This window comes from Mesoplodon bidens, assembly GCF_964165515.1.
Source record: "Mesoplodon bidens genome assembly, chromosome: 17".
NCBI classification, from domain to species: Eukaryota; Metazoa; Chordata; class Mammalia; order Artiodactyla; family Ziphiidae; genus Mesoplodon; species Mesoplodon bidens.
Genome location: NC_138174.1, coordinates 21,491,150 through 21,511,006, shown reverse-complemented (window position 1 = coordinate 21,511,006; position 19,857 = coordinate 21,491,150). Strand labels below are relative to the sequence as shown.

At 38.4% G+C, this 19,857-nt stretch overlaps 2 protein-coding genes across 2 annotated transcripts in view; one reads left to right on the top strand and one right to left on the bottom strand.

Annotated features, from left to right (window-relative positions):
* GTF2F2 (general transcription factor IIF subunit 2) overlaps window positions 1–19,857 on the top strand; it is a 157,772-nt gene that overhangs the window by 46,916 nt on the left and 90,999 nt on the right. The window lies entirely within an intron of this gene.
* Window positions 9,264–10,088, bottom strand: KCTD4 (potassium channel tetramerization domain containing 4; the record flags this gene model as incomplete). The annotated part of the gene is made up of 1 exon (XM_081214797.1): window positions 9,264–10,088. One exon carries the CDS (start codon window positions 10,086–10,088, stop codon window positions 9,309–9,311), a length of 780 nt encoding a protein of 259 aa, XP_081070923.1. The 3' UTR covers window positions 9,264–9,308.

Sequence of the window (19,857 nt, the reverse complement as noted above, 5' to 3'; positions counted from 1 at the left end):
AGGGAACTAGGGTAGCGGGCATCTTCCTTGAATGTTTTAGAATAAGAACATCTCTCTGTCTGTCCTCATCCGTTTAGTTATTTAAGGCACTATAAGTGACTAGAAGCTAAAAGATGCAAGGCAACATTTGGGTCTATTTATCTGTATTGGTCTTAGTTGACATCTTTCATTTATTTGTTTACTAATTTTCGAAATACTTTTTCTTTCTGACGAACTCTTTTACGCTGTGTTCTTGTGTTTAAGTCTTCTAATGATTTATAAATCATTTGCCTCCCATGTGGCTGTGTAAAAGAAGGTTTTAAGCAACAATAACTGTATTTTATCTTTTGAAGTTGTGCAATACAAAAACAAGTAGTATGTATTTAGAAATAAATATAAAATAAATCTGTTAATATGTGCATGAGTACATTTTGCCTCTTAAGGGATCGTCAAATTTGGGTTATATAACCAGAAAAACTCACTTATCCATGTCCTTTAGGTCACTTTTTATCTGGTTATTTTTAAAAGTATGTGAGCTTTATCATCTGTGCTCCAGTATTTTAACTTAAGTGTAAAAAAGCTAGCAGTAGCTTTTCCTGATCCTTCTGTTAACATGTTCTTGGGGAAAATGTCTAATTATTTGAGTAGTTTACTACAAGCTTATTAATTTGGAAAATTGAAGATAATACTAGCTACTTAGGGAACAAACAGCCGCCCTGCTGGTTAAAGCCTCGGGCCCCTCTCTGTGTCTGGAGGTGGCTCTTTATGTAACTCTTCGTTCATTCATCCCTTACTGTTTCTAAAAAAATGATCATGTCTGTCTCCCAGCTTCCACAAGTTTAGTTTTTCCGACTGTTTCTCTTTCTCAGTTTTTTTTTACTTCATTCCCTCCCAGAAGACTCTAAAACAGAGCATGCAAGATGCTTTTTCATCCTAAGTATTTTAATTGCTTGATACCGCAGGGAAGCAGGGGGATTATGCTCTTGTCCATTCCACCCTCACACTCCCCCGCCACCCCCAAAGCAGGGGAGGGGGGGGTAGTATAAAAGTTGACTATATCTCAGAAATCTGTGAAGTTGTTCCTGTGCCTACCTGATATATAAACACCCTTCCTCTCCCCCTATTTGCATAAAGATATTCTACTTTTTCTTAGATGTTCCCATTAAGAATTTTTAGTTCATTTTTAGAAATCAGTTTGGTGGTTATTCCCAGGTAGCTGTTCTTCTGGATTTAATCCAGTACTGAATCTGTACCTGAATGAGGAAAAATCTGCCTGGCTCACAGAGGTTTCTCTCCAGGTTACACTCATTCCCGGACCTATCAGTTACCCCTTTTCCTTTCTGTGGTTGTGGCCCCACACTTCTCATCAATGGATTCTCTGTTCTAGTGTGGTTTTTCTGTAGCAACTCACCAGGCTGACTGGATGCCCTTTTCATTAACTTTGGCGTCTTCCAGTATTTTAAACCAGGTTTTGGCATAGTCTACTGAATGGAGATGCCCTCCTCCCTTGAACGTTATCCTGCCCATTTTCAAGGCTCACGTCCTTTGCTGAGTCTCCCACTCAGTTCCTGGTGCCTGGGTGAAAGTGGTCTTACACAGTGGTTGGAGATTGCTTGCTAGTGGTGCGCCTGAGGCAAGTTGTTTAATTCTGTGGGTCTCTTTTCTCATCTGTAAAACGGGGGCTTTAATACCACCCACCTCCATCTAAAGTATCAATGACTTAATGCGTTTTTCTTCTTTGTACAGAAGTTCCGAGGTAAGAAGTGCAGGTCTGGTATGGCGGTTCCATGGTTATCAGCAACTGTCTGCCATCATTAGTTTGTGGCTTCCATTCTCAAGGTGATCCAGAATGACTGCTGTGGTTATAAACATCACATCTACATTCCAGGCAGCAAAATGGAGGCAGGAGGGCAAGGCAGAAAGGCTCACCCAGCTTTGTGAGAGGACCATATCCAAAAGTCACACCCTCTCAGTTTTGCTTATATTCCATTGGCCGGAACTCGATAACTTGACCTTGCAGCCACAGCATATCAGGAAATACAGGTTTTTATCTGGGTACAGTTGCCACCTCAGTGGAATTAGGGTTCAGTTACTAACAAGTAAGGGAAGAATGAGTGTTGGGGAAGTAACAAGCACTCTGTGTAGCTCTACTAGAAAGGAGATAAGGCAAATAAAGTACTAAGTACTGACTGATAAATCTTAACGCCTCAGTGAATGCCAGGCATTTTTATGACTTTTGCTAAAAGGTCAGATTACCAGCATGTCCCACTTTTTCTTATTCCTTTCCACCCATTCATATACTTTTCAGGGTAGTGATCTTTTATAATACCATAATACAATAGCTGAAACTTACAGAAACAACCATAGATGATTTCTTTGAAGGGAAGAGCTAGGTAGGTAGTGGTTGTTCCCTTGTTGGAAAACCATTAGTCTCTGTAGAAGTTTCATCTTTTTTTGCTTCATTAGCAGTTCTTAACATTGGTGGAGTTGATATGTCTTTTTTTACTTTGATTGGTACATATTCTTTTTATTTTAATAAAGAGAATTCCACTTAAAAATGTTTTTATTACATCCTTTAGTTAAATGGAAAGTCTTAGGGTGATACAGAATGAAGATTGGGAATGATTTTACTTATGCTTATTAGCCTTGCTTCATTAAAACACCTCATTGTTAACTACCACATTTTTATATCAAGCTTTGCTGTTTTTCTGTATATTCATCATGTAGTGAATTTTACAATACACAGATTTTTGTTCTATAATAGAGCTATAGTCGAGCCTTCTTTTCTTGCCTCTTATTAAGTACAATCTGCCTTATATCCAAATAATCTAAATTTTGATAAGATAGAAAAAAGAGGGAAGGGATATATAACTGGGAACCAAAATAACATTTTGATAAAGCCTGCCTCCAGTTTTCAAGGTAGCTGAATATTTATATATTGAATCCCAATGTGTTATTTTCTGGCTGTGTTGTAACAAGTAAACATATATGTGTCATAAATGCCTGCGGTTGCATTGTTTTGGTTTTGTTGTTTTATAAATCAGTCACCTGTGACTTTTAGATTCTTTTGATGTTTCTCTCCAGTAATCATCAACTTTTATTAATAATTATTTCTGCACACAGCTCTATGTAGTCTTTCCTTTTTCTTTTTTTTTAAATTAGAGTATAATTGCTTTACAATGCTGTGTTAGTTTCTGCTGTAGAACCAAGCGAATCAGCTGTATGTGTACATACATCCCCTGCCTCTTGCGCTTCCCTTCCACCCCACGCCCCACCGCGCCCTGCGTCTTTCCTTTTTCGTTCCATGGTGGTTTCTTTAAAAATATCTATACGTGGATAGAAAAGATATGCAAACCTCAAAGTAGTTTTCTTAGGATGTTTGCATGTATATTTAATTTTATGTTTTTAAAAAATAAATCTAAATAAAAATTCATCAAATGGTATGGTACCTGAAGTAAATGCTAAATGTTGTAGTCCTTTGTAAAACCACATTAAGTCATAGAAGGTTATCAAACTCAAGCGACCATTGAGGTTAAAGTTAGTATCATTCAACAATTTTAAGAACCTTTAAAATTAGTTAATAAATCTCTTTTATAACGAGGCAAAATCAGTAGGGTGGAATTTTTTTTAAAAATCGGTAAATTTGCCCAATTTTACACTTTAATGATGTAGAAAAATATGTGCTAAAGATTCTAGAAGGCCATAGTCAAAATTACTTTTGAAAAGTTGGGCCTTTCTTCAAAAAGAAATTTATAAAATTAACTAGATCTTTAAAAAATAATAACTAGTAAAACTTGCTTTTAAATGTAACTGAATATTCTGGAATCCTTGGTTTGGAAAAACCTGCTGTACTATTAGGTTAACTGTGTTATATTTTATACTAGGGAACAGTTTTCTAAGACAGATAATAAAGAAATATATTATAATTGTCTAACTCTTTAATATCCAGTTCAGTATTTTTTCTAAAATAAGTAGTAATTTAAATAAATTTAGAATTGCCATATTTTATGTACAGAATGCTTAATATTGTATAGTTTTTGCATTATTGGAAAGATTTAATTAAATGTAAGTTATTTATAATAGCTTATAAGACTTCTATCAGTGACTTTTGTTTAATAGAAACTCTTGAACTATTGTGTATCTTTGCAAAGAGAAGAAGTAGGAATACAGTCACCTCTTTATAAATTAGGCAAATTTAAAATTTCATCTTATGAATGGATGAAGAAGATGTGGCGCATATATACAATGGAATATTACTCAGCCATAAAAAGAAACAAAACTGAGTTACTTGTAGTGAGGTAGATGGACCCAGAGTCTGTCATACAGAGTGAAGTAAGTCAGAAAGAGAAAAACAAACACCGCATGCTAACACATATATATGGAATCTAAGGGGAAAAAAAAGTTCATGAAGAACCTAGGGGCAAGACGGGAATAAAGACAGAGACCTACTAGAGAATGGACTTGAGGATATGGGGAGGGGGAAGGGTAAGCTGTGACAAAGTGAGAGAGTGGCATGGACATATATACACTACCAAATGTAAAACAGATAGCTAGTGGGAAGCAGCCGCATAGCACAGGGAGATCAGCTCTGTGCTTTGTGACCACCTAGAGGGGTGGGATAGGGAGGGTGGGAGGGAGGGAGATGCAAGAGGGAAGAGATATGGGAACAAATGTATATGTATAACTGATTCGCTTTGTTATAAAGCAGAAACTAACACACCATTGTAAAGCAATTGTACTCCAATAAAGATGTTAAAAATAAATAAATTAAATAAATAAATAAATAAATAAAATTTCATCTTAGATATTTCCCTCTGCCCAGCACATCTTCCTTTATCCCCACCCCCTTGGTATTTATTCACAGAAGCAAATTAATTTTAATATTAGCTTAAGCAAAATATGATTAGGAAGATGTCTGCTACAGAAGTAGCCATTATATATTTCAAAGCTAAATACAGTGGGAGGGGGAGAGAGGGGAGGGATGGACTGGGAGTTTGGAGTTAGTAGATGCAAATTATTATGTATAGAATGCGTAAACAACAAGGTCCTACTGTATAGCACAGGAAACTATATTCAGTATAATGGGATAAACCATAATGGAAAAGAATATAAAAAAGAATGTATATATGTGTATAACTGAGTCACTTGGATGTACAGCAGAAATTAACACAACATTGTAAATCAACTATACTTAAATTTAAAATATTAAAAAGCTAAATACAAATAATTTCTAAGTTGCATGCTGTTTTGGATAGGCCATATTACATTTCTGCTTTATTTTCAAGATAATTATGATTCAGATACTCAGATTTTAACCTTGACTGACATCATTGCAATTTAAGGCATTTGATCATAATTTATTACACAGGGGTATCTTTAAGAGTATGGTATCATATATTATTGCTGACTGAGTTTAAATTGCTGATAAAACAGCTGCAGTGATTATTTTGATCTTGCAGATTTTGTGCATGAAGCTAGAAGATAAAAGTCCCAAGAAAAACTCATTATATGTATTTTTAAACTAATGAAGTTGAAAACTGCATTTGCCTGGAGCAATTTAATTTAAAGTAGATTCTTGTATCTTATAGTATTCATCACAGTATTAAGCATGCATTTGTCAAAAGTCCTCTGTTCTGTTCATGTCTAAGTTGAAAGCCTAATTAATGTAAATGTGCATTTTTGTGCCTGTTCTTCATGGTTATCTCATGAAGGAACCTTTACACTGGATAAGATAATAACCAGTGCTTATGGGAAGTCTGTGATGGGTGAGGCATTTTACATGTAATTTAGAATTTATGCCTTATAAATGCTCTATCAACTAGTTATTATTATCTCCATTTTACCGTGAGGATGTTGAAGGTCAAAGAAGTTAAGCATCTTGTTTATGGTCATGTAAGCAAATTAGTGGAAGTTAATTGAATTTGAACCCAAGTCTGACTCCAGAGCCCATGTGTGTTTCACTGTGCCATTTTTTTTTCTATGAGGAAAAATATGTCAGTTCTTTGGACTGTATAAGTCATAAAAAGTAACCCCCCTTTTCAGCAAACCTGACGTGAAAATCTAGATTTGCCAATATACAAATTCGGGATATTCTTTATTCTTGTGAGATGATTCATCTGATGTTCTTTAAATGACACGACATGACATTTAAAATATTATTTGCTTTCCCAAAATTCAGCTGTTTTACTTAACATTTTAAGAATACCTGCATTGTGAGATTTTTATCAAGTGAGGCAAACCTGTATTTTGGTATTCTTTATTTAGCATGTTCTTCATGAATGCCTGTTTTCACCTGTTTAACACCAGGTTCTGGGTGTTAGATAAGTGGCCTGCAAAAACAGATATAGTTCCTGCTGGCTCTGGAACTGGTATAGCTGGGTTTCAAATGTTGGTTCCACCTTTACCTCTCAATAACTGTATGATCTTATTAGCAGGTTCCTTAGCCCTCTTAGGCTCTTTCTTCATCTGTGAGAAGGAAAAAATAGTACCTTTCTTAGGGTCATCGTGAGAATTAATTGAGATAATATATGTGCATAGCATGGTACCTGGCATGTAATAAAATAATAAATGTTACCTTTTTATCATCTTAAAAATAGCACTTGAAATATAAGTAGTTTTCTTTAAAAAAAACTGAACGAGCTTAATTGGTATCATGATCTTCAATCTGGGATGGTAGTCATCTTTTTTGTATCATTTGAAAAGTCTCATGAGTGTTTCCCTTCATTTGTTCTGCACGCTGCACACATTTTAGAAATATAGTACACCATAAGCTATGTGTTTATTTTTAATATTTTAAGGACAATGCCAGAATCACTGTGTGGTGTAATTCCAAATACAGGCGTGTATATGTTTGGCTCATGGCAAGTACAGTAACCTATTTTTTATTACCTTTCTTCTGAAAAAGAAGATGACGAGTCACTTTGTGATTTATTCTTTGGAGCAATATTTACTTACGAGAAAAGATTTGAGGAAGAAATTCTTCATTGACTGCAAACAAAAATGTTATGACAGCTTCACTCTGACTTACAGTTGGCATTTTGTATGATTTCTTGAATTTTTTGAATGGAAAGTATTTCTAAGTTTTTTTTTTTAATGGTGAAATTTTAAAGCTAGATATTTTCTGTACACTTACAATATTTAGGCACTTGAATATGTAAATACAAGTGCAAGTAATTTTGAATTTAAAAAGGTACATTTATGAAAAGTTACACAAGAGTTCTCAATCTAGCCATATTTCCTTGTAGATTCCTAAATTGTTTTAGGATATGATTTATCAAAAGCTTGAGGAAAAATTAAATGCATTCCAGAAACGATTTTTTTGAGATGTACAAAAACACGAGTGACAAATTTCTTTAAGTAATGGTTTCCATCAATAATTTTGTTATAACAGTTAAATTTTCTTTTTGTGAACTGATGCAAAAACCTCACTTATAATACGTCTAGGGAGATTTGTTCAGCTATATTTCCTGTAGAAAGAGATGTCAGGGCTATTTTTATTATCTGTAATGAAACCCTGTTAGAGAAAATCTTTCTTTGACATTAAATCACTATCCTTTTTTTCATTACGAAGTCTAAATGCCAAGGAAAAGTCAACTTGTAAGCTGGAGAGGTATATAAACAGTTCAATTATAGTGACTGCTAAAATAGATTTTATTATTTTTTTCTGTTTTCATAGTTCTTTTAAATCTTGATTAAGCCATTTTTAAGTACATAAGAGATAATTTGATGCTTTAATAGAAACATTTTTTCTTGTAATACAAAAAGAAGATTGTGTGGTTGATGTGGAGATTTTTGTTTTTAATGTGAATTTTTAAAGGACTTTTTTGTACAAGAGGTTTTTAAATATTTCTTTTAGTATATACAGTCAACATTTGTATTACCTCAGATGTTGTAATGGGAAGTCAGTTATACTTCTGAGAATGAATATTAGCTTTGCTGAGTTTTTATGTGTAAGCAAACTTTTGGCTTATATGCTAACTTATGTAACCTCAGTTAAGATTTTCAGAAATATTTTGTTGAAGTTTATTAAAGTTAAGATTTAATTATCAGTTTTAATTGTTAAATTTTAAAGGAGCCAATTTAAAATGTAATTTGTTCTTAGAAACCAAAGAAAATAAGTGACATAGAAATAAATGATTTAGCTGTTCTTTGGGAGGAAAAAAATACACTCACATTTAAAGCTAAGTTTCTAGATTGTTTAATTGAGATAGCCATATATAAAACTTAATTTCTAAAAATACCTTCTTATTTAGTATGAAGCAAAGAAATTACCACAACTCACTGAGTCTGAGGTTTAGCATCAAAAGTGATGCTGAGAAGAATAAAGTTCTTTCATAAGGATGTTTAGTAATGTTCATCTAATATTTTTGAGCTTGAAAAATGAATAGATAGGACGATTCTGAAAATGAACTCTTTCATTATTCTAATACCATGTACTACTGTATTGAGACTAAGTTAGCCATGCTGTGTTGGAGCTCAGCCTGCAAAGAAATGAATTGGCTGATTTTTGTCATTTGCAAGTCCAGCCAGGGTTACTGCAGCCTGCCAGTTGACCACATCAATGCATAATTTTGTGTGAAGTCATCAAAAGGTACTATTTGTTTTAAAAGTGACACATTTAACTTTTTACTATAATTATTAATACAAGCAAAGAAGTTAGTAGTGCTTTCTTTTTTTTTTATTGTCATCAAGCAGTTTTCTAGGAATTTTCAGCAATATATCAGTTCAGCTGTAATTCTAGTATGAAATACAGAAACTATGAGCAAGCTTTTGGTGCCTACCATTAAAAATTAAATCCATAACTTTAATTCTTACAATCTCATTTTGTTTCACCACAGCTCTGTTTTAGTAGATCTGCATATCTGTCTTGGTCTCAATGGTTAATTTTACCAGTTCAGTTTCTTTGTAGATTTTTGCCATAAGTAGAAAGGATTTAAAATCTTACAGTCCCTTAAAATATTTTATTACCATTTACTTGAAGGAGTGATAGATAATGTACATGCTTGTTCATTGTGCAAATACTTAAGACATTCTGATTGAAAGACAGCTTAAGGAAAAATAAACAAATAGCAAAAGCATTCAGTCTTTATTTACAATATGTAGAAGATCACTGTTTTCACTTTAAGTGTACGAGTCTGATCAGCAGGAACACCCTAGAGAAGGACATCTTTAGCAATAGAATTTACATACCGTTAGCTCACAGTAATTGCTTAGCAGCCGGTCTCTGAGTACAGAGCTAGCTGGGCACGTTATTTGGGATGCCTTTGATGCTGTGGTTTTCCGAAGCTTGCTGGCTGCATGCTTGTTGCCTTTGTTCGTGACACAGGTAATTACTTGATAAAATGAAGTGCATCGCTGTGAACAATCGACCCTTTGGAGCAATCCAGGCTGGTCAGCAGTCTAAAACCACACTTTAAGGCCATCATTATGGCCTCGAACTTAAGAGTTTCCAAGGTGCAGACAAAGGTGTTGTCTTCCTTCAGTACAAGTCGAGTTCCATTTTCAGACTTTATGAAGTATTTAAATTGAATGATGTTTGACGATACTGAAAACTCCTCTGGAAAGCCATCCAGCCTGCTTTTGGACACCAGAACAATGCGAGATTTTATTTTTGATATGAAATCAGGAGCATTACAGAAGATTCTCAGTCCTTGTGAGCGATCATGGTTATCTGTTATTTCCAAGAAAGTAGTCTCCCTGGGTGTTAGCTGTTCTTTTTCCCACCTGGACTTCACTTCCTCCGCCAGCCCCTTGAGCTGAAAGAATTCTGCTTCTTGTGCGAGAAGTTGATTTTCTCGAAACCCTTCTGGCAGTAGAAGTTCTCCATTTCGTAGGAAGTTTAGAACATGCCTGAAGAGGAGCCCATCCCTGTCTATGAAATAATGACCATCGGCATCAAATGGACAGAGGATTTTTCCATTTACTATACCTTCAAGGAAAGTGTCTGGGTACTTGGTCAGTGTTTGTTTCTGAGTAATGTATAAGTATCCACCAACGTTGAGGGTCATCAGGGTGGATTTGCAGTTCTTTCCCTGGTCAGCATCTTCCAGGCTGTTGTGTTTCCCTTCATACTCCTTTTCTTTTTCTCTTCTGTTTATTTTACGCTCCATTTTTGAAACTGCTATTTCAGCTTGTTCTTCTTGGCGTTGAGATTTTTTAAAAAGAAACACTACCACACAGACACGCCTTTATTCAGCCCCAGCCTGGTGTTGGAATGGAAATGCTGGCAGCATTGCCAGCACTGTCGGCTTGGTTTTGCAGTAGGTGGCGTATCAGCTATGTATGCAGGAGCTTTCTGGAGTAAGAGGGAAAAGAGATAATTTGCATTTAACTGTATCAGGGAAGGAACTCACTGTGAAAAGGTTTTCATGTAGCTTCTTTGAAGTAATGAAAGTTACTGAATAAATTGAATTTCCTATTGGCAGTTGAGCAGTTACATATGTTTATTCTCCAGCTAAGTGTGAATTTTTATCCACTTCTAAATGTCTTTTAAGTTATTAATCAGGCAGGCTTAATATTGAATAATAGTGTCAGCTTTTGGAGAATAATGTATGTTGAATTAGTATCATTTTTTTAAGTAAATCATAAGTAGGAAACCCAAAGAGAAAGGACTTAGGTGTATAGAATTTTTTCTCCTAAAAAAAGCCACACATTTCACAAGTGGTGTAGTCATTTTAGAGACACAAGTGAGAATATTTAAACTTGTTGTTTGTGACATTGTACTTGAATTTAATTGGATTTGCCTGTGATTCTGCTTTGTGGATCTTTAGCAAGTGAGAAGAAATTTTCTTCATGTCCTTTAACAAAAGTCTCTGTTATTTTGGCTTTTTACCCTAAAGGTAAAAAATCAAATATACAGGTTTTACAGTAATCTTTTTTTTTTTTTTTTGGTTAAGATTGCCTATGGAAAATTCATAAGCTTGTTTCACCCTAAACGTGCTTCGCTGCTGAACAAAGACTTGGACTGCTGTGGAAAATGCTGTAACCGTGTGTCTGTGTGTTTGTGCGTGTGTGCGTGTGTGCATGTGCTCCCTCGAGAAGATAACAGAGAAACACATTCAAAATACCTGCTGTAAAATAGTGTCATGGGCCAAGTTAGTTGGGTTTCTTTTGCCGCTGGGGGAGAGAAAAGACCAAAGCCTAGCTGCCTTTTTTTTTTGGAGCTGGAACAGTGTCAGTGTCGTGGGTTTTTTCCCCTTTCTTTTTTTTTTTCTCCTTCCGCTGTAACTTGCCTTCCAAAACATTTTAGGGATCTTGAGTTTTCATTTCTAGAATTTAAAGACCCAGTGGTAAGAAATGTGAGCATTGTCCCCAGTACACTATTATTTGGCTGATCTACCTGCCAAATTATTCTGAGGAACTACATTGTCCTCAGAATTAGACTTCAGATTTTGTTAAATTGATTTATATTTTTATTACATTAAAGGTATTTGAAATTTTTTCAACTTTGTTTTGATAGAAATGTTGGTGCAGATTCTTCTAAAAATGCTTGCCTTGCATTTTCTGTAAACAATGTTAGATTTTCTTCAGATATAAAAATTTTACTTTTAATTATAGCGCATTTTGAATTTAGTATTTACGTATCCTTGAGCTTATCAAAAGTTCATTGAAATTAAACTAGGAATCTAAGACATAACATTTTTAGGGCTGAGTTTTTGCTTTGAGACTATGAAATTGAACCAAAGATAAGATTGACTTCTCCAGAGTTTTTAGTGTTTTATGTAGAACTTTACAACTTGTTAATAGTAAGCCAACATTTTGACTAAAGCTTCCTCTCAGTACTGCATCATTTAAGAAGAGTTTAACTATTATATTCTAATAATTTCATGTGTGTTGATTTTGTGGGTTTGGAATCAGGTCTTACCTATGGCTATGACTTCTTCTGAAATATTGAATAGATTTGGGGGGTACAACTTTAGAAACAGAATTCTTGTGTTAATAGTCAGTGCACATGAGTAGCACCATGTAATGGCAAAACCAGCAAAAGCATGCCAATTTCATTTACAGTTATAGTCCTGTTTCAGTGAACTTTGTGGGACACCAGAATCGATAGAACATAACTGTAGTATAGTGGTGGAGACTGTGCTAGAATTTTCTTTGTATGTTTAAATAAAGTGATGTAGTTGAATTCTATGTAAGGCTTAGTCTACTTCCTTATACACTGTTTGGCCTGTTTATAGATGCCTTCCTGGGGGAGCCCTAAAGCTAGTGCTGCTGGAGGATTTGCTTCCGTGGGGTGGGGAGGTGAGGCAGGCAGGACTGGAGGAAGTTGGACTACTGATCCCTTCAGCCATCACCCCTGGGGCCACCTTACACTTGCTGACTTGCTCACTTCTGGTTTCTGCTTTCTGGTTTTTAAAATTGCTGGTGCGTGTTCTTTGTTTCTGCTGGCTTGCCTTGACAGACTCTGAACCACCCTATCATGTGCCTCTAACCCTTAACCGCTCTTTCTCTTTAGACTTCACTCTGATGTTCCTGGCTTCTGCAGACCTGACCTGTATGATTTGTTTGCCAGCTGTGACCTGGCAACAATAGTGTAACAGAAGCCTTGTCTGACTGGAAGCTGATAAGAATCCATAGGACTTTTCTTTTATGTCCTATTGCTCCCAACTTGTGGTCTTAAGAAAGAAAAATGGTACCCAGTAGGTCCCAGCTTCTCTGCATTACTCCACTCCATCCCCATTAAAGCAAGATGATTGCAGTTTACAGAAATCACGGGGCTTTGTTGATCATTGCTGCTGTGGTGGTTCATATGCCCCTTAGGAGAAAGCCAGGTTGTCTTCTTTTTAGTCTTTTTTAAGCTTATATTTACCTGCTTTGGGGGCTGTAGGGTGGGGAGAGTCATGTCAATCAAGTCCACACATCCCTAAAACTGTAAAAATGGTGCTTCAATAACTATTCCAAGGCAAACATCCACGGTTTATGTGACTACATTTCTCTGCCTCACTGCAGGTACAAACTGGAAGTAATCAGTTCAGTGGTTTCAGCAGAAGGGCTTAACCTACACATCAAAGATTAGCTCGCGGGCTTCCCTTCCCTGGTGGCGCAGTGGTTGAGAGTCGGCCTGCCGATGCAGGGGACATGGGTTCGTGCCCCGGTCCGGGAAGATCCCACGTGCCGTGGAGCGGCTGGGCCCGTGAGCCATGGCTGCTGAGCCTGCGCGTCTGGAGCCTGTGCTGCACAACGGGAGAGGCCACAACAGTGAGAGGTCCACGTACCACAAAAAAAAAAAAAGAGTAGCTCGCTTTAGTCCACTTGACCACTAGACTTGAAGATTTCATCCGCTTTGCAGGCAGAAAGATACATATTTTAAAAAGTGTCTGTCATAGACATCTGTAATCACCCATATAAAAGAGCCCTTTAGTCAACTTTGAAGATTTATTTTCTCATATATATATATATATATATATATATATCTGTTTCTTACTTCTTTCATTCAACTGTTTTTTTTTTAATTAGTTCATGCTGCCATATATACATCTGTTTCACTACTTGTGGATGGCACATGGTATTTCACACTTACGTACCCAATAAATGTTGTTTTTGATTCCCTAGTGATGGACACCCAGGCTGCCTCAATCCCTTGCTGTGATGAACAGTTTCAAGCATGTCCTCTTATGGGTGTCTGGAAATTTGAGGGCTTACTGGCCATGTTCAGTTTCACTTAGAACTGCCAGATGACTCCCGAGATCAGCTCTATCAGTGCGCTCTCCCACCAGCAGTGCCTGTGGTTTCCTGTTTCCCCACATTTTTTCCAACACCTGGTGTTATCTGCCTTTCTTTTTTTGTTTTGTTTGTTTTGTTTTATTTTTTAGATTTCACATATAAGTGATATCACATAGTATTTGTCTTTTTCAGTCTGACCTATTTCACTTAGCATAATACCCTCCAAGTCCATCCATGTTGTGCAAATGTCAAAATTTCATTCTTTTTTATGGCTGAGTAGTATTCCAGTGTGTGTGTGTGTGTGTGTGTGTATCTTCTCTATCCATTCATCTGTTGATGGACACTTAGGTTGCTTTCATATCTTGGCAATTGTAAAGAATGCTGCTATGAACATTGGGTGCCTGTATCTTTTCGAATTAGAGTGTTCTCTGAATATATACCTGGGGGTGGAATTACTGGGTCATATGGTAGCTCTGTTTTTAGTTTTTGAGAAACCTCCATACTGTTTTCCACAGTGGCTGCACCAATTTACATTCCCATCAACAGTGTATGAGGATTCCCTTTTCTCCACATTCTTGCCAACATTTGTTATTTGTGTTCCTGTTGATGATAGCCAACTTTGAGGATGTAAACAGTGTCATTGTCAGGTTCTTGTCATGAGTATATTCATTGGTTAGGCCCAATGCCTAACCAAATTTTAGCAAAACCTTTCCACTATATGGTGATGCTCATCTTCCACTGTCTGCATTAGGCAGAATTTATTCCAGGCCAGTGGGAATTCCTACCTTATCTACCAACTCTTGATGGGAAATGAGGTCATCGTCATCAACATTATTGACACAGAACATGACCATAATATATGCTTGCTCCATTTATATGCCAGAGATATTCTCCTGCCATGGAAGGAAGTGGAACCTTACCAAGAAGGTATCTCTCTTGGTTGGAAGATAGAAGATTTGATAATCCCCCTAGACTCAACAGATCACTTTCTGAAATTCAAGCACTCCTTTCCAAGGAAAAGGGATGGTGTCAGAAGCTGCCTTTATTAAAAACACTGGGCTTCTGTTTCCTCATTCTCTGCCTCTACCAAATCTTTTCGGTTATTTTCACCTGCATACATTAATGTCTGTTTTTTAAAAAGATTATTTCCTATTACCTTAGGAAGAAAGTAAACCCAACTACAGAAAGAGCAGTAGCTGTCAGTTTTCACTTAAAGCTGGCACTATGTCTCTGCCCTGGTCTTTTGCAGATTTTTTAAGGCTTATTGATCTGGGTCTTTCTTCTTCACTTGAATTTATACCCATCTACTTGATTCTGCAGTGATATCTTTATCTGTTCATTTTCCAAAATCTGGCTAACCTTTGGCCATCTGACTTTCATGTCCTCTGATGCCTTTTTGCCTTGATCTTCCTATACCTTTCACAAGCTGAGTTTCTCTCTCTGTTTTTTTTTTTTTTTTTTTTTTTTTGCGGTACGCGGGCCTCTCACTATTGTGGCCTCTCCCGTTGCAGAGCACAGGCTCCGGGTGTGCAGGCTCAGCGGCCATGGCTCACGGGCCCAGCTGCTCCGCAGCATGTGGGGTCCTCCCAGACCGGGGCACGAACCCGTGTCCCCTGCATCGGCAGGCGGACTCTCAACCACTGCGCCACCAGGGAAGCCCTCTCACAGAACCTTTTTTTTTTTTTTTTTTTTTTGCAGTACGCGGGCCTCTCACTGTTGTGGCCTCTCCTGTTGCGGAGCACAGGCTCCGGATGTGCAGGCCCAGCGGCCATGGCTCACGGGCCCAGCCACTCCACGGCATGTGGGATCTTCCCAGACCAGGGCACGAACCCGCGTCCCCTGTATCGGCAGGCGGACTCTCAACCACTGCGCCACCAGGGAAGCCCCTCTCTTTTTTAATGTGTGGCTTTCTTGTTCTTCATAGCCTCCCGTTAATAGCATTGAATGTGAGAAATATTCACTTTGATACTCAGCTGTAATCATATTATTTTAGCCTCTTTTTTGGTGTTAAAAAACATAAATAAATTACACAGTGTAATGTATTAACATATTTTAAGAATCAAGGATTTTTCTGTGTTAATCTAATTCTATTTGAACATCAAAACTTTAGTTTCGGGCTTCCCTGGTGGCGCAGTGGTTGAGAGTCCGCCTGCCGATGCAGGGGACACGGGTTCGTGCCCCGGTCCGGGAAGATCCCACATGTCGTGGAGCGGCTGGGCCCGTGAGCCATGGCCACTGAGCCTGTATATCTGGAGCCTGTGCTCCGCAACGGGAGAGGTCACAACAGTGAGAGGCCCGTGTACCGCAAAAAAAAAAAAAAAAAAACAAAAAACTTTAGTTTCATTTTGAAATATAAAATTTTTCTGCAAAATTAGATGTTGTCTTGTACTGGGGCTTCCATCCCCACAAGTACTACCTCACTACCTTATGGAGCTGACTGACCACAGTATCTCACCACCTGTGCAGAGTGCTGAAGTCCTTCTAGGACACATTCAGTATAGCTTTTGGCAGGAAGGTGATGTGGATGTGTAATTCCAGTCAGATGAATAAGCTTGTAAATGTTTTGCAGTGTTGAACTGAGTCTTCAGAGAAGCCCAGAAAACTTTACTGCATCAGCAAATTTTTAAACCTCACTTGAGGAGTGTAGAAAAGATGAAAACACTTTGTATCAAAACGAGCGCAAATAAGAATGACAGACTAAATGAGAAGTTCTGACAAAATTCCATTCCACGTTTCTTTGCTTTTCATTACAGAGGTAATCTTGAAAACAATTTACACATCACATTAATTCATTTTTAAAAAATTTTATTTATTTATTTATTTATTTGGCTGCGTTGGGTCTTCGTTTCTGTGCAAGGGCTTTCTCTAGTTGCGGCAAGTGGGGGCCACTCTTCATTACAGTGCGCGGGCCTCTCACTGTCGTGGCCTCTCCTGTCGCAGAGCACAGGCTCCAGACGCGCAGGCTCAGTAGTTGTGGCTCATGGGCTTAGTCGCTCCGCGGTATGTGGGATCTTCCCAGACCAGGGCTCGAACCCATGTCCCCTGCATTGGCAGGCAGACTCTCAACCACTGCACCACCAGGGAAGCCCTAATTCATATTTTAAATGTACTTTGGGAGATGAGTATTTCAGGGAAACCTGTATTTTATAATTCTGTAGGCAGAAGTCATTTAAGTTTTTAAAAAAGAGTTTGCTTTTTTTTTTTGAAGTGCAGACTGTGCATTATTATTCACTGGAAAATTTTATTGCAACTAGATGAGCAAAGCACTTCTATGAGCCATTAAATGAACACTGAAATTATATTGTGTAGAACTCATTTTTATAGTGCTATTTGGCAAAATGGGATTTTGCCTCCTCTTTCAGAAGGAGATGTTTTAAGTTAATAGCCATTGTCTACAATCTCAAAATGAGGGACATGACTTTGAAAAGTTGTAAAATTAATATTGTTATGAAACCAGTAACCCAAAGAGTCTCTGCTGCTGACGCTGTGCCCTACCAATGTCCCTCCTGTTATCATCTTGATTTTAGATTCTCCTGTGTCTTCAGTGATGACATGGTGTTGAGGAGAGAGGGGGTCCTGAACCAGCAGGACGGGATATCATGGTTCATAGGAGGAAATGGAGTTTCTTACACAGAGTAGAGTGATTGCAAATCAGAGATGGAGAAGTCTATCATATTGCACACTTTTTCACATTTCACATTTCTGAAATCAGGGTATGTCTTAAAATCCTTGGCTTGTAAAATTCTCATGGTAGTATTTTGTCTTTCTTGGTGGCACATAAAATGATGGTGACTATTGCAATTGATGGTATCTTAGATTTGATGAAATATTTGAGCAGTTCTATAAGCTGTTATCCCCATACCACCAGAAAATAAAATTACCAGGGCTTCCCTGGTGGCGCAGTGGTTGAGAGTCTGCCTGCCGATGCAGGGGACACGGGTTCGTGCCCCGGTCCGGGAAGATCCCACATGCCGCGGAGCGGCTGGGCCCAGGAGCCGTGGCCACTGAGCCTGCGCGTCCGGAGCCTGTGCTCCGCAACGGGAGAGGCCACAACAGTGAGAGGCCCGCATACCGCAAAAAAAAAAAAAGGAAAAGAAAAGAAAATTACCAGAGATACAGGAAGATGAAAAAATGTAGGGGAGAGGAGGAGAGAAATATCAGGGCAGTAGTTCTCAACCCTGGCTGCTGCATATTAGAATTATCTAGCGAGGTTGTAAAAACACCTCTTGCCCACACAGTGCAATTAAGATAGAATCTCTGACAGTGGGCCCGGTAGTTTTTAAAAAGCTTCCTAGGACTTCCCTGGTGGCGCAGTGGTTGAGAGTCTGCCTGCCGATGCAGGGGACATGGGTTCGTGCCCCAGTCTGGGAAGATCCCACATGCCGTGGAGTGGCTGGGCCCATGAGCCATGGCCGCTGAGCCATGGCCACTGAGCCTGTGCGTCCGGAGCCTGTGCTCCACAACGGGAGAGGCCACAACAGTGAGAGGCCTGCATAGCGCAAAAAAAAAAAAAAAAGCTTCCCAGGTGATTCTTAGGATCAAGCAGAGTTGAAGACCAACCATATTCAGGAAATTAATGAGCTCAGGAAGGGGAACTTATCTCAAAGGAGTTCTTTTTTTTTTTGCGGTACGCGGGCCTCTCACTGCCGTGGCCTCTCCCGTTGCAGAGCACAGACTCCAGACGCACAGGCCCAGCAGCCATGGCCCACAAGCCCAGCTGCTCCGTGGCACGTGGGATCCTCCCGGACTGGGGCATGAACCTGCATCCCCTGCATCGGCAGGCTGACTCTCAACCACTGTGACACCAGGGAAGCCCTCAAAGGAGTTCTTTTTTTTTTTTTTTTTTTTTTTTTTTTTTTTTTTTTAAGTTTATTTATTTATTTTTTTAATTAGTTTCTGCTTTATAACAAAGTGAATCAGTCATACATATACATCTGTTCCCACATCCCTTCCCTCATGCATCTCCCTCCCTCCCACCCTCCCCATCCCACCCCTCCAGGCGGTCACAAAGCACCGAGCTGATCTCCCTGTGCTCTGCGGCTGCTTCCCACTATCTATCTACCTGACGTTTGGTAGTGTATACACGTCCATGCCTCTCTTTCGCCTTGTCACAGCCCACCCTTCCCCCTCCCCATATCCTCAAGTCCATTCTCAAGTAGGTCTGCGTCTTCATTCCCGTTTTGCCCCTAGGTTCTTCATGACATTTTTTTTTTAAATTCCGTATATATGTGTTAGCATACGGTATTTGTCTTTCTCTTTCTGACTAACTTCACTCTGTATGACAGACTCTAGGTCTATCCACCTCATTACAAATAGCTCAGTTTCGTTTCTTTTTATGGCTGAGTAATATTCCATTGTATATATGTGCCACATCTTCTTTATCCATTCATCCGATGATGGACACTTAGGTTGTTTCCAGCTCCGGGCTATTGTGAATAGAGCTGCAATGAACATTTTGGTACATGTCTCTTTTTGAATTATGGTTTTCTCAGGGTATATGCCCAGTAGTGGGATTGCTGGGTCATATGGTAGTTCTATTTGTAGTTTTTTAAGGAACCTCCATACCGTTCTCCATAGTGGCTGTACCAATTCACATTCCCACCAGCAGTGCAAGAGTGTTCCCTTTTCTCCACACCCTCTCCAGCATTTATTGTTTCTAGATTTCTCTTTTTTTTTTTTTAATTAGTTTCTGCTTTATAACAAAGTGAATCAGTCATACATATACATCTGTTCCCACATCCCTTCCCTCATGCATCTCCCTCCCTCCCACCCTTCCCATCCCACCCCTCCAGGCGGTCACAAAGCACCGAGCTGATCTCCCTGTGCTCTGCGGCTGCTTCCCACTATCTATCTACCTTACGTTTGGTAGTGTATATATGTCCATGCCTCTCTTTCGCTTTGTCACAGCTTACCCTTCCCCCTCCCCATATCCTCAAGTCCATTCTCAAGTAGGTCTGTGTCTTTATTCTCGTTTTGCCCCTAGGTTCTTCATGACATTTTTTTTTTAAATTCCGTATATATGTGTTAGCATACGGTATTTGTCTTTCTCTTTCTGACTAACTTCACTCTGTATGACAGACTCTAGGTCTATCCACCTCATTACAAATAGCTCAGTTTCGTTTCTTTTTATGGCTGAGTAATATTCCATTGTATATATGTGCCACATCTTCTTTATCCATTCATCCGATGATGGACACTTAGGTTGTTTCCAGC